Genomic DNA, 16,004 nt, shown 5'->3' with positions numbered 1-16,004 from the left:
TCCCAAATGGTGATGTGGAGTTAAGCGTCGCGCAGGAATTTTTTTATGTGATAAAATATATTTCCAAGTGGGTTCCCATATGGCAAAATATATTCCTGATAGAATTACATCACGGACCATATCAAGTTCTAAGGGATTCAAGATAAAGGCCACAGGATTTATCCTGTAGAGCAGAATCTCAAATCTCGTAAAGCAGAGTTTGAATGGATTACCACCTTTCATAAACTCGGAAAGGGAGGAATGGCTCTGGGTCTGTCCCCTAAATGTACTCCTAACATATTGAGAGGCTACAGGATAAAGGCCACAAGATTCTTAAAACAAAGTTTGAATATGTCCCCCTCCATGTCCTAACATATTGAGAGGCTACAAGATAAAGGCCACATGATCTATTCTCCAACAAAATCTCAAATCTCTTAAAGTAGAGTTTGAGTGGATTACCACCTTTCATAAATCGAGAATGTGAGGAATGTCTTTGGGTTTCCCCCCCTCAAAGTTCTAACATAATCAGAGGCTACACGTCGACCCTCCAAATAATTGGTATCCAGAAAGCTACAGGCTCCCTACTGCTACATAGTTATTTCTATGAATGGCCCTAATTCTTCAATTTTAAGAGCAGAAATTTGGAGTTCTCTACTCCAATTGCACAAGCCAATCCTCCTCCTAGGAGATTTCAATATGGTAAAATTTAAGGAGGACACGTGGCAATGCAAAGGTTTAGTAATTCAAGGAAGCAAAAAGGAAGCTTGGATCAAATTGATGGATGCTTCTCACTCATAGATGTATCCATTGACATAGAATGCACATGGCCTAATAGACAAATGGGTCAATGCTATAGAGTTGCTAGAATTGATAGAATCTATTCTTCAACCAATATTATCAATAGTCAAGTAAGTGCTAGCTATAGAATGGATAGATTACTCCTCATCTCACATCATCAACCTTTGATCTTGGAACTATTCCAAGCTATCCCAAACACAAGAGTTTCTGGCCTCACATGAACCTAACTTTATTTGCTATTCCTACTATCAAGGAAAAAGGAAAGAGGATTTTCTATCAACCCTTCACCCTATTTTCTTCTCCCTCAATTGCTTGGACTATGCTAAAGTCCATGAGCAAATTTAAAAACATCCACAAGAATATAAGAATAAATATTCATAAGAAAATCTCAAGCATCAAGCTCAAAATAGAGAGCGACCCAACTCTCACGCAAGAACTTCAAAATCTCAAAGAGAACTTGAGAAGGGAGGGGAGATTCTGATGACAAAAAATCTTTCTTTGGGCAAGAAATGTTTGGGTAGGCAAGTGTGATAGGTCATGCAAAGAGATGTGTCATCTCCTAAAGAAAAAAAAGATTAAAGATACATTTGCAATGTTGAAAGATTCATCGAGACATATCATGGTCAACGAAGAAGAAAACAATAGCTTCACTCCATCCTTCAATGAGAGTATATTTTCCACCCCACCACTATGGAAAAATGAGATCAGAAGTGCCAGAGCTAAGATAGCCCTTACCAGGAAACACTGAACTAGACAAACAAGTTTCGGAGGAGGCATTGAACGAAACCATCAATCACCTAAAAAGAGGTAAGTCTTCATAGACTAGCAAGATTTCATTGTCCCCTATGCTATGGATGTTTGGAAAGCATCACTAGCCAAGGGAGCTCTCCCAATTTTAGTCAACACTAGATGAATCAAGCTCATCAATAAGAAAGATGATAGAGACTCCATTCATAATTGGAGACCCATTACTTGTCTTACTTCATTTTATAATTCTTTTCTTTGGCACACTCACCAGAGATTAAGATCTGTTATGGACTCCTTCGTTTTAAAGGAGCAAAAAGGCTTCATCAAATGCAAATACATAATGTGGGAGACCTTTGAGTATTATGGACTTTTTCAATTTTAGGGAGCAAAAATGCTTCATTATCGATGAAATGGATGAGAAGATTAACTTGGCTCATAAGGATGTAGCATAAAAATACATCCTCATTGGTATACACTGACTCTACAGCCAACATTTGAGCAACAGGTGCAAGATATCCTTTTCGGTCTCCTTAGAGCTTCCAAACCTACACAATAGGATTAATAGTACACATCAATACACATTCAAATTTCTCAAACAATTGAGGAGAAATAGTACTATCCTAAAATTATACATGCCTTAAGAGCTCTCCAGGTTTGAAGATCACCTTTTTCACCATCTTATCTTTGCATCCCACCAAGCTACCAAAAAACAAACTACATCATGTCTATAAATAAGTTTTGCAAAGTCATATAGAAATTTGCAATGAGACATGGAGATAATTACTTATAGCATCTTGTGAAAATCATGAGATCTTCAAGATCGTAGAGCTGTTTTGCACGATTTTTCTATTTTGCAATAGTACTCCTTAATAAACACATGTGCCTTGTTGAATATAGCATCTTGTGAAAATCATGAGATCCTCAAGATCGTAGATCTGTTTTGCACGATTTTTCTATTTTTCAATAGTACTCCTTAATAAACACATGTGCCTTATTCAATATAGACTATATTATTCTTCACTAGTGTGGTTGCGCCACCTCCGGCGGCGGCATGCCTCGGTGTATATCCAACACATCTCTCTCTCTCTCTCTCTCTCTCTCTCTCTCTCTCTCTCTCTCTCTCTCTCTCGCTTGTATTTAGTTTCTCTCTCTCTCTCTCGCTCTCGCTTGTATTTAGTTTCTCTCTCTCTCTCTCGCTCTCGCTCACACACACACACACACACACACACACACAGCAATAGTAGGAATGTAGAAGAGCCCTCTCTCTTTCTCTCTTCCTCAAATGAACATACATGCATGCACCCACATGAATAACTGCAGTCATGCTGACAATGGTGTGAGAGAGGGAGTGATGCCCAAAAGTGGTGTGAGAGAGGGAGTGATGCCCAAAAGTTGTGTGAGAGAGGGAGTGATGCCCAAAAGTTGTGTGAGAGAGGTACTCGTGTGTCTTTTTATGCCTGTATTTCCTTTAGAAGCTGAGAATAGGCATCGAGCATGTACTCCTCAAGGGCTTCCCTATCAAGCAACATCATGCAAATGGGTTCTCATCCTCCAAATGGCCTAACAACTCACTATCCATGATCAATTTGGGACTTGATACTCTGAGGCATGAATTATCTTCACCGCGAGGCGCGGGCCTATAAAAGTTAACGTGAGTCTATGGCTAGTCAGTCTTGGATGGTTAGGTGGAAACGAGAGCTCTCAGCCCCTACGAGTTGGAGGCTCCATCAAGACGGCAGTCTTACAGTGTGTATCTAGAGAGAGAGAGGGTGTGTGTCATGTCACTGGTAAGAGAGAGATTCAGGTGACAAAAAGAGAGACTGTGGCAGCGCGTCCGTCTATCTGTGGTGCAAGAGAGAGAAGCTATGAATCTATAATTCAATAACCGTCTGTGAGAGAGAGATTTTGTGTGGGTGTGTGTGAGAGAGTACTTCTATGTGTTGTGTTTGTTAAGACAGGTGTGTACTATGTGTGTGATAGAGAGAGAGAGAGAGAGAGAGAGAGAGAGAGAGAGAGAGAGAGAGAGAGAGAGAGAGATTCAGGCTACAGAACGAGACACTTGCCTACAACAACCCCTTTTTTTTTGGACTGCCCTCCAGGTTCCACCCCAAGTTTTGGAAATTTTCAACCATTATCTAATTGGCTTAAAGTTTTTTACATAAAACGTTCGAAGGCACTTCAAAAAATAAAACGTTTCTATATTCTCTATGCTTTGCTTTTTTCTCGTCTCGCAGGCTTCTGTGTGATTACTAACTCGGATCTTTTTGTGGTACTTGCACACCATTGAGTTAGCCCTGTTGAAGGATTATTAGGTTGCTGAGGAAAGTAAACCTAGGGCAAATGGATCAAGCATCGTTGAAAGTGGGGACTTGGGCTTGAGCATAACATATTGGAGAAATGGCTGGCACAACAATGATGGGGGAAGTTCACAGAGCTATGGGTGGACATCTTGGTGTACATGGGCATAGCAAAGAATGCACATCCACACATGTAGTAGCAGCTTGTGAAGAGCAACGAGTTGCACATTTGCATTTGGGTGTTATGGGCCCTTAGCTTTGGCTAGAAATCATGGATCGGCCTTCCCCACACATCCTAAGCGTCACCATCCACACCGTCATTTAGGCATTGATGGGGATAGTTGTTTGTCAACAATACTTACTAAGTATAATGGAGAGAAAGAGTACACAGGCTTTCTCAAGAAACATAGCTCCAACTTTGTGTTGCCATCTGGCTCACTTTCATTGCTGCGAAACCCTTTGTGTCCTATGCAATGGACCTTATGTTAGGTGAGGGTTGTCACACTCTAGCTATGGGCACCCATCCTTCTCTTCCACTTTGGTGCTGCAGGCTTGGCAATTGTCTACTCCACTATTTAACATCAACATCAACAATAGTATCATCATCGTGTCATCTTCTACGTTTGCAACATGGTCAGCATCATCATCACCCTCCTCTTTTACGTCATCACTATCATCCTTAACAACCATATGGTATACATGGTAAGCACATAAGCGGCCGCCGTTATTTTAGCAATGCAAATACCAGTGTAGGAAATTCTAGTAGAAGCTTCAAGATTGCATTGTGCATGCGAACATCAATGTGCGTCTTCTCTAAGATAATGGAACTGGCACACATGTATATGGAAACTACTCAACTACTCTTAGGACAAAAATGCTTGCTAGAATTGGTTAGAAAAATTGCATCATGTTTTCTTGCCTTAATGCAATACATGAACAATCCTTCAGTTATGCCTCCTAACTCGCTCTCCTCGGTCATGCTTTGGCAAAGCCCTCACTTGAAGCAAAGTGTGGATGTGTCGAAGTCGTATGTGGATTCATCTGTTATGAGTGCTTCCAACATGCAAAGAGGAGTACAGTTATTCATCTTTGATGACAAGGTCTTACTTCTTCCCAACAACATACAAGCTAATGCAATCATCCCAAAGGAGGAACAAGATCAAGGCCACTCGAATGGAAGGGTCCTATTGTGAGGCTATTGTAGCAAGACACCATCATTTTTGCAATGAGCCCTTTGAAGCTCATCATCAGTGAAGATAGTTCATGCTTCGAAGTATCGAGTGCCAAGATCATGGATAGTGAGTGGTTAGGCCATTTTGAAGATATGAACCCATTTGCATGATACTGCTCGACAGGGAAGTCCTTGAAGAGTACATGCTTGATGCCTATTCTCAGCTGCTGCTAAAGAAAATATAGGCATGAAAGGACACATGAGTACCTCTCTCATACAACTTTTTGGCATCATTTCTTCTCTCACACCATTGTCAGCATGATTGCACCTATGCGTGTGCATGCACACATGCACATGGGTTTGAGAGAATGCAAAAGAGAGAGAACTCTCCTAGATTCCTGCCACCACTGTGTGTGTGTGTGTGTGTGTGTGTGAGAGAGAGAGAGAGAGAGAGAGAGAGAGAGAGAGAGAGAGAGAGAGAGAGAGAGAGAGAGAGAGCACTTTACAAAGCATCAATCGAGAAAAGAGAGAGAGAGAGAGAGAGAGAGAGAGAGAGAGAGAGAGAGAGAGAGAGAGAGAGAGAGAGAGAGAGAGCACTTTATAGAGCATCAATCGAGAAAAGAGAGAAAGAGATAGAATGAGCCTCCTACAAGTGCAATCTCGAGACAAAGAGAGATTGTTGGCAATTTTAGTTTACCACTATACAATAAAGAGATGGGTGTGATGTAGTGCACATGGGGCAGATGGGTCACAGAGATAAGAGACCCTAAGAAAGGTGGTAGGCATGACAACTGAAGCAACCACCATGGCATATGATGAAGGTGCTAGAGCATTGTATGTCTCTTATGCTCCTTTAAATCTACCTCACATCCATAGCCTTTTGAAACCAACGTCAACATCAATGGCAATATCATCGTCGTGTCATGTTCCACGTTTGTTGGCATGGTCAACATCATCATCACCCTCCTCTTCTACATCATCATCGTCATCCTCTTCTACATCATCAGCGCTGTTAATCTTCGATGACAGCAATCATCCCAAAGGAGGAACAAGATCAAGGGAAGTCGAATGGAAAGGTCATATTGTGAGGCTATATAACTTGATTGTATTGAGATACCATCATTTTTGCACAATGATATTGGGACAACTAGCAATGAAATCATTGGAACTACTTCAAGGAGAGATAAACCCCCCTTCAATGACCTCTCCTTCAACATCAAAGTTGAGGCTAAACTAGAAACCCATAGTAGTACCCTTTGAAGCTCATCATCGCGGTGAAGATAATTCATGCCTCAGAGTATCAAGTCCCAAATTGATCATGGATAGTGAGTTGTTAGGCCATTTGGAGGATGAGAACCCATTTGCATGATGTTGCTTGATAGGGAAGCCCTTGAGGAGTACATGCTCGATGCCTATTCTCAGCTTCTAAAGGAAATACAGGCATAAAAAGACACACGAGTACCTCTCTCACACAACTTTTGGGCATCACTCCCTCTCTCACACCATTGTCAGCATGACTGCAGTTATTCATGTGGGTGCATGCATGTATGTTCATTTGAGGAAGAGAGAAAGAGAGAGGGCTCTTCTACATTCCTACTATTGCTGTGTGTGTGTGTGTGTGTGTGTGTGAGCGAGAGCGAGAGAGAGAGAGAGAAACTAAATACAAGCGAGAGCGAGAGAGAGAGAGAGAAACTAAATACAAGCGAGAGAGAGAGAGAGAGAGAGAGAGAGAGAGAGAGAGAGAGAGAGAGAGAGATGTGTTGGATATACACCGAGGCATGCCGCCGCCGGAGGTGGCGCAACCACACTAGTGAAGAATAATATAGTCTATATTGAATAAGGCACATGTGTTTATTAAGGAGTACTATTGAAAAATAGAAAAATCGTGCAAAACAGATCTACGATCTTGAGGATCTCATGATTTTCACAAGATGCTATATTCAACAAGGCACATGTGTTTATTAAGGAGTACTATTGCAAAATAGAAAAATCGTGCAAAACAGCTCTACGATCTTGAGGATCTCATGATTTTCACAAGATGCTATAAGTAATTATCTCCATGTCTCATTGCAAATTTCTATATGACTTTGCAAAACTTATTTATAGACATGATGTAGTTTGGTTTTTTGGTAGCTTGGTGGGATGCAAAGATAAGATGGTGAAAAAGGTGATCTTCAAACCTGGAGAGCTCTTAAGGCATGTATAATTTTAGGATAGTACTATTTCTCCTCAATTGTTTGAGAAATTTTAATGTGTATTGATGTGTACTATTAATCCTATTGTGTAGGTTTGGAAGCTCTAAGGAGACCGAAAAGGATATCTTGCACCTGTTGCTCAAATGTTGGCTGTAGAGTCAGTGTATACCAATGAGGATGTATTTTTATGCTACATCCTTATGAGCCAAGTTAATCTTCTCATCCATTTCATCGATAATGAAGCATTTTTGCTCCCTAAAATTGAAAAAGTCCATAATACTCAAAGGTCTCCCACATTATGTATTTGCATTTGATGAAGCCTTTTTGCTCCTTTAAAACGAAGGAGTCCATAACAGATCTTAATCTCTGGTGAGTGTGCCAAAGAAAAGAATTATAAAATGAAGTAAGACAAGTAATGGGTCTCCAATTATGAATGGAGTCTCTATCATCTTTCTTATTGATGAGCTTGATTCATCTAGTGTTGACTAAAATTGGGAGAGCTCCCTTGGCTAGTGATGCTTTCCAAACATCCATAGCATAGGGGACAATGAAATCTTGCTAGTCTATGAAGACTTACCTCTTTTTAGGTGATTGATGGTTTCGTTCAATGCCTCCTCCGAAACTTGTTTGTCTAGTTCAGTGTTTCCTGGTAAGGGCTATCTTAGCTCTGGCACTTCTGATCTCATTTTTCCATAGTGGTGGGGTGGAAAATATACTCTCATTGAAGGATGGAGTGAAGCTATTGTTTTCTTCTTCGTTGACCATGATATGTCTCGATGAATCTTTCAACATTGCAAATGTATCTTTAATCTTTTTTTTCTTTAGGAGATGACACATCTCTTTGCATGACCTATCACACTTGCCTACCCAAACATTTCTTGCCCAAAGAAAGATTTTTTGTCATCAGAATCTCCCCTCCCTTCTCAAGTTCTCTTTGAGATTTTGAAGTTCTTGCGTGAGAGTTGGGTCGCTCTCTATTTTGAGCTTGATGCTTGAGATTTTCTTATGAATATTTATTCTTATATTCTTGTGGATGTTTTTAAATTTGCTCATGGACTTTAGCATAGTCCAAGCAATTGAGGGAGAAGAAAATAGGGTGAAGGGTTGATAGAAAATCCTCTTTCCTTTTTCCTTGATAGTAGGAATAGCAAATAAAGTTAGGTTCATGTGAGGCCAGAAACTCTTGTGTTTGGGATAGCTTGGAATAGTTCCAAGATCAAAGGTTGATGATGTGAGATGAGGAGTAATCTATCCATTCTATAGCTAGCACTTACTTGACTATTGATAATATTGGTTGAAGAATAGATTCTATCAATTCTAGCAACTCTATAGCATTGACCCATTTGTCTATTAGGCCATGTGCATTCTATGTCAATGGATACATCTATGAGTGAGAAGCATCCATCAATTTGATCCAAGCTTCCTTTTTGCTTCCTTGAATTACTAAACCTTTGCATTGCCACGTGTCCTCCTTAAATTTTACCATATTGAAATCTCCTAGGAGGAGGATTGGCTTGTGCAATTGGAGTAGAGAACTCCAAATTTCTGCTCTTAAAATTGAAGAATTAGGGCCATTCATAGAAATAACTATGTAGCAGTAGGGAGCCTGTAGCTTTCTGGATACCAATTATTTGGAGGGTCGACGTGTAGCCTCTGATTATGTTAGAACTTTGAGGGGGGGAAACCCAAAGACATTCCTCACATTCTCGATTTATGAAAGGTGGTAATCCACTCAAACTCTACTTTAAGAGATTTGAGATTTTGTTGGAGGATAGATCATGTGGCCTTTATCTTGTAGCCTCTCAATATGTTAGGACATGGAGGGGGACATATTCAAACTTTGTTTTAAGAATCTTGTGGCCTTTATCCTGTAGCCTCTCAATATGTTAGGAGTACATTTAGGGGACAGACCCAGAGCCATTCCTCCCTTTCCGAGTTTATGAAAGGTGGTAATCCATTCAAACTCTGCTTTACGAGATTTGAGATTCTGCTCTACAGGATAAATCCTGTGGCCTTTATCTTGAATCCCTTAGAACTTGATATGGTCCGTGATGTAATTCTATCAGGAATATATTTTGCCATATGGGAACCCACTTGGAAATATATTTTATCACATAAAAAAATTCCTGCGCGACGCTTAACTCCACATCACCATTTGGGATAGTTAATTCCTCTTTATTCTCTCATGGGACAAAATAGCTACATAATTTTTGTCTGTTTTCAAAAGCTTTACAGATAGCATGCTACATAAACATCTATATAACTATACACGTAGAGAAGTGTATTTCGACTTATTTTAGAAGTCAGTAATATATATATATATATATATATATATATATATATATATATATATATATATGGCCACCTTCATATAGTCAGCTCACTTGCTATAAATTGAGCTGTTAAACTGCCTTAACACGAGGGAGGACCTTGTAAGATATATGGCCACCTTCATATAGTCAGCTCCACCTGCTATTATGTGAGCAACTACACTGCCTTAACACGACGGAGGACCTTGGAGGTGTGAAGATCGGTGGCCTCGATATAAAAGTTGAACATGTTAGCGCCGCGAAAGATGCCATCCGCGAAGTTGTTCCTTTGCACTCCGAGGTCGGGTAGTGTGTCCAGCTGAGTGTAGGAGAAGGGCACGTCACAGTTAGCTTGTTCTGCCTGGACCGTGACCTTGACCGAGGCACCGGGAGGAACATTTGGCACGGTGTAATTGGACTTGACCGTCGTGCTTTCGCTGGTCTCCCCGCCCCACGTAATCGTGTGCGACACGCTTGCGGAGATCTCGATGCCGCCTTCGGCAATGAATGGTGCGCCTGCGTTCATTTTGAAGGTGGCCGAGAGCTGCGTGGTGATGGAGTTGCTCCAGCTGGTGGTGGAGGCCTTGTTGTACTCCAGCTCAACCGAGACCTGCCCCGGCAGCGACGAGTGGTTTGTGGCCACCTGGGTGACGAGAGCCAATAAACGACGGTTGTAGATTTTGGCTTTGTCGACGTGGTACACTATGTTCTCAAGAGCGTGTGAGAGGGCTGGGTCTTTCAACACCAGCCTCGAACTGCGGGAAATGGCCTCCGGTTGGGGAACCAAGAAGTCCTTCCCTACCCGCTCGCAGAAGCGGCCCGCAGACACGCTCTTGAGCGCTATGGTCTCCTTGTCCAGCTGCACCGGTAGAAACAGGGCTCTTGGAGTCGAGCTGGCTCCTGGAACTCCCACAAAGTTGGCCATCACCACATCTTGCCTGTAGGGGTTCTCGTCGGAGACCTGCCAAAATTTGCCGTTGCCCACATACCTGATCGCTACCGTGCCTGCCTTTGCATCCACCACCTGCACCTCATGCACCATCATCTTATCGTATAAGAACTCCTCGTCTGCATAGAATTCTAGCATTGGTGTCCTTGCCGTTGGCGAGACCATTAACAGCTTGTTGTTGACGCCTTTGAACGCCACATAGCGTGGAAGGCCAGCCTCCTTCTGAGCCATGCTGATAATCTGCTACACCAGCCAAGCCATTCAATACTTTGTTAGTCGAGTGCTTTACTTTTCTCTTTCTCTCTCTCTTTCTAAAACTCTTTTCTTCTTATAGCTTTTTGTGCAATCCTTAGCACTCCACCTCTGAGCTCAGAGTTCAGTGCTATCGTCCCCCTCTCTCTCTCTCTCTCTCTCTCTCTCTCTCTCTCTCTAAGGGAAGAAATATCTGGAGGCCATAACTTACAGCTTTGTTGATGATAGGGCGTCGGTACTACAACAATCATGCGGTAACTAGAGACGAAGGCATCCTTATAAACAAAGACCACAGAATCTGCCCGGTAGTCCCTTTAGTCCTTTTAAGAATGGGCTACAAGAACTCTCTTTAGCACGCATGGGAACATATTCTCCAACTACGAATAAAGATAAAGCATTCTCACATTATTTTGCCGATGGAGTAGTATCATAGTGGGTACAGGGGATGTGTGAAACCAACACAAACTAAAAACAAAAAGTTTGTAGTCGTGGCCTGCCGTTTACTTCCTCCTAAAACATAACACACTCCAAACCTGAAACTGTAGTTGATTTGTTGCATAATTTGTCACTATAAAGATGATTATGAGACTAACTCCGTTCCGTCACTCTGAGAATATGAGGCCATTGCCACGATGCATTGCGCATTGTATGATAGCGTTTATGATCATGCACGCGTGAAAAAAGAGAGAGATACCCTCGCATCATGTGCACTTTCCTTAAAATCACACCCTCCTATCCTATATAGTTTGAAAAAAGAGAATGTCATTTTAATATGCATGGTACCACTCCTAACCTGTGTGTTGTAGAAAGAATATTTAGTTATAGATAACATGCATCTTGAAATCTAGTATCTATAGTATGATTGTACATCCACTTTGTTATGACACTGTTTTCTAGATTTTATTCCTATTTGTATAACCATACTTCATGAAACGTAGTATGGCATAGTACGATTGTATATCTACTTATATTTTTCTTTTTTTAATGCTCAATCGAGCTCAACTTGCATTAATCATCCAAAGAATACATTTAATTTCCCTGGCATATCCTTTGCATAGGGGGGGGGAACACAGTGGGCTTTTACAAATAAGAGCTTTTTCAAGAGGGCTTAGGTGGCTTCTACCCATTTCATCATAGTAGGCACTTCAAGTCATATGCCTCATACAATTCATCTCCTTTTGTTTCTTCAACATATTGATCTGCCACCAACAGCTCTCTAGCACTTGGTTTGCATCCAAAGAGTCACACTTATTCTGGAAGAGCATTTCGTTCCTGGAAATCCAAATGGCCTTCAGTGATGTGGCTCGGACTATATTGATACTAGTGAAGAGCAGCTCGAGATTTTCGATTTACCAAGATCCTAATGCAAGTCTCGTCCAAAAAATGGGACCTGCAATTGTGTGTGCATCCACCAGCAAACCTTTCTTATAAAGTCCTTAATACTTGGGCACTCCCTAACCAAGTGTACCATGGTCTTTGTGTGTAAGTTGCACCTTGCACAGATGCCATCCCCCAAGCCTCTCACTTTCGCTTTCTCCCCTGTTGGGAGAATAGCAGATAGCATCTTCCATTTATATTTCTATTTATAAAAGTGATTCTAGCTTGTTCTATAAAATATAATCGTGACCAAACTCCACTTGGCAACCCATGGATGTCTTATATGGCAAATGATGTGCCAAAGGCTGGCCTGATGCATAATAAAGTTATAGTTGGAAGCTAGCAAATGCTAGCACTTATATATATATATATATATAATCGTGACCTTTGCGTAATGTATGTTAGAATGAAGTAATTCTCAACTTGCCACAATGGGCGGTATTTTTGCATTAGTGCCCAATCTTTCCATGAGTATCATCTTGGAATGGGGATCATGGTAGGATCTATTATCATGGCTATATGGGACCTTTTGCCATACTCTCATTTGTTCTCTATGGCCTTCAAACCACTAGGCATGTTATTGTGACCTTATTTGCCCATCAATCACATCCACTTCTTCTTAGGTGATGTCTATATTTATTTTAAAGTGCTCCAAAGAGCTTTAATTTCACTAACTCTAAAAGAATACAATAAATCACTCTGATATATCCTTTGCACGGGGGCACATTACAAGAGGTTATATGCTAGAACTTCTGTTACAAAATAATTTAATTCACATGCGGATCCTTTGGTCATGTATAAGTGTTAGCACATCTGAAGATCCTGTGGTTGAGGTGATGTATATATTTATGTATTCACCATTGGGTCTAGTCTCAAAATTGGGCAACTATCATTTATCTTGGAGGATGACCTCGTGATGTACCAATGGGCAGCGGAAGCATAGACAAATGATAGGGCCTTGTGGCACCATTGGGATTGAGGAATATAAGGCAATGTGAGCACATCACCTCTTACTCATAAATGATGGTTGCTTTAATTTTTTGGTTAGTTTCTTCTATCTTGAGAGTTCAAGATTCCCATCCCTCATCAGCTATAGTGAATCATAGTTTAATGGCATATCCAACAAAGATATGGTGACTTACCCTTGATAACTAATAGCCGTGTTTTCCATTATCATGTCACATGTCCTCATGCATCTTAGTGTTTAGCAAGTACATTAGAGGGATGTTGCTTTGATGGCTAGAACCTGATAGTCTTTGATTGGTTGTTGAAAGATTTGAGATGGTAACATCTTCAAGTTCTTGGTCCTCATATTTGTCATAGAGATAGTATGCATTGGATATGTTATCCAAGTATAGTATGGCTAATTGTAAGCAAATTTCTATGCCATTGGATGTCAATGTAAAGTTGAGTGCACTTGATTGTAATGCATTAAAAAATGTGACTATGTATTGAAAAATTGAGGGCAGCCTCATCTATTTGGCCATTACACATATAGATTTGAGTTATACAATGGGATTAAAAATTCAATTTATGTAGATCCCTTGGAAATCGCATTTGGATGATGTAGTATGATGCATGTTATGCTATGTGAAGGCCACGTTGGATCATGCATTGTTTATGCAACAAGTGTGTCTGCGGACTTACATGGTTTCACATATGCAGATTGGGTGACACTAAAACCAATAGGTCTATGTTTTCACTTGGGAGTACTACTATTACTTAGAGCAACAAGAAGCAACCCACAGTTTCTTGGTTTAGTGTAGAGACTCAGTACAGAGGTGTTGCCATTGCAGCTTTGTGAGGCAGCTTGGCTACAAAAGCGACTCATGGATTTGGGGCTACCAATTGACATAGAGGTTGTCATCTATTGTGACAACCTTAGTAGCATACAGTTGACTAGGAACCCACTGTTCCATGCACAGACCAAGCATATAGAGATCCACTATTACTTTATTTTAGAGAAATTTCTCATAGGTGACATCGAATTGGTCTACATCACCATAGAGGATTTGGTGGCAGATATATTCATTAACGCCCTTGGAGGTGAGAAGCTTCGACAATTTTTGGCCTTGCTTAGTATACACGATATAACCATCAGCTCAAGGTCAAGTGTTGACATGTCAAGCTCAAGGGGGAGTGTTGAGATGATAAGCTCTTCATGAGCTAGAACATTTTGTGCAGCATTCACATCACTGACATGGGTGGTGATCAACATGGCTAACACGGCATATCTTTTCCAGTGATTTTAGCACTAACATATCTACCTAGCTATTGTATCTACTTGTTGTTGCTAGTTATGGATTCACACTTGGACCACCCTACTTAAAGTTTTCATTATGTTATAGACAATTGTTTTTGGTGAAGAAGAAGAAGAAGACAATCAGCCCTCCATTTCCTTGTCCGTATTGAGCTTCTTTATGTGTGTGTTAGTATGCTTGCAAGAGCTATAGCTCTCTCCTCTCTTGTTTTCTCTTAAAAAATTGGCCAAGATCTTACTCTTTAAGCTCTACAAAATCTCAAGACTCACACGCAAGCTAAAATCTTTGCTTCCTATATAAATTGTGCACACAAACATCAAAGACAAGATGCTCTCAACTACATGATCTTCTTCATCAGATAGCGATCTGATACCAATTTCAGGACTAAGAGCAGACCACATATGAGAGGATAATGGGGAGGGAGAGAGAGAGAGAGAGAGAGAGAGAGAGACTGCATAGGATATGGTGGAGCTCCCCAATGTGTGTGTGTGTGAGAGAGAGAGAGAGAGAGAAAGAGCTCCTTAATCTCTACTATTTAATCTCTACTATATTAAAGAATAAGTGAGTAAGTCTATGGGTGTCTAGCTGCACACTTGTGGGGCAAGCATTTGTCCTAATTATCTAATTTTTTTTTCATTTGTTTGTTATTGAACAATGAGGGCATTGAGCAGCTTACTTGACATGTTTGTTGCCTTGCATATTTATGTGGATGTGTAGTAGGATAAGACTTCTTTCTCTCTCTCTCTCTCTCTCTCTCTCTCTCTCTCTCACACACACACACACACACACACACACACACACTCACAAAATTACATATGAGAGTGACCCACCGTACTTGTTTGGACATAATTAGTGTTAAATCATGCTTGAATTTTCCCAAGAACTCAAGTGAATTTCTAAAATCCTACCTTTAGCTTAATAGATATCTAACTCATCTTCTCTAACTTCTCAATTTCGAGTCTCAAAAACCTACATATGATCTGTTAGCTTTTTAATGTAGCCAAAAACCAATGTTTTCATGATTTTTGGACTCTCTTGTAGGTTCTATTGATTTATTTCTTTTTTATACAAGAAAAATAAGAAAACTTTTTAGATTTTTTCAAAATTATCCAAATAACGTTCAAAGAGCTATTTATGATATTTTTGATAGGCTAAAAATAATATTAGTATTGTATTTTTTCTCTAAAAGCTCTTAACTTATGTACAAATGGTAACTCACACATATGGCAAATTACAAAAACTTGAATCTTCACTGTTTTGGTATCCACTCTAATATCATGAATATCAATTACTCTGATATGTTCTTAAGGATCTATATATTTATGTCTCCACCCCACCTAGCTTGAGTCCTCCAAACTTAGTATTTGGCTAGATGTGTGCATGTGCATGTGTTGAAAGAATTGTGTCAAATGCATGACCGTGTAATGTGGCCCTAAGCATGATATCACAAAATTATACATCATGCTAGGTAAGATGGGATCTTGAGTTGATGCACCTAAGGATATCTAATGGTGAGGTTTTTCATCAATGATGCAAATTTGATTAGAAAATCCAGCATATTAGGCTTATAAGTTGTAGTATAAGTGCTGAATTCAATAGTGATTTTGATTCACTTATATCCTTGTTATTTTGTGGTGGAAATTGAGGCTCTTTAAAGGATACAATGATC

General features: G+C 40.3%; 1 protein-coding gene across 1 annotated transcript; it reads right to left on the bottom strand.

Moving 5' to 3' along the window:
* Positions 1-9,348: 9,348 nt before the first annotated feature.
* Positions 9,349-11,048, bottom strand: LOC147623732 (uncharacterized). The gene is made up of 2 exons (XM_086820342.1): positions 10,909-11,048; positions 9,349-10,685 (listed from the first exon to the last, which is right to left on the bottom strand). The coding sequence occupies exon 2, from the start codon at positions 10,674-10,676 to the stop codon at positions 9,675-9,677; it is 1,002 nt and encodes a 333-aa protein (XP_086676468.1). The 5' UTR covers positions 10,677-10,685; positions 10,909-11,048; the 3' UTR covers positions 9,349-9,674.
* Between the last annotated feature and the right edge of the window lie 4,956 nt (positions 11,049-16,004).

This window comes from Cibotium barometz, chromosome 26 (assembly GCF_041138505.1).
Source record: "Cibotium barometz isolate CiBa-2024 chromosome 26, ASM4113850v1, whole genome shotgun sequence".
Taxonomy (NCBI): Eukaryota; Viridiplantae; Streptophyta; class Polypodiopsida; order Cyatheales; family Cibotiaceae; genus Cibotium; species Cibotium barometz.
Note: the sequence above shows the minus strand (reverse complement) of the source record. Positions and strands in the feature narration are given on the sequence as shown.

Bases quoted from the DNA above. Each gene is read 5' to 3' on its own strand.
- LOC147623732 (XM_086820342.1), bottom strand. From the start codon at position 10,676: ATGGCTCAGAAGGAGGCTGGCCTTCCACGCTATGTGGCGTTCAAAGGC.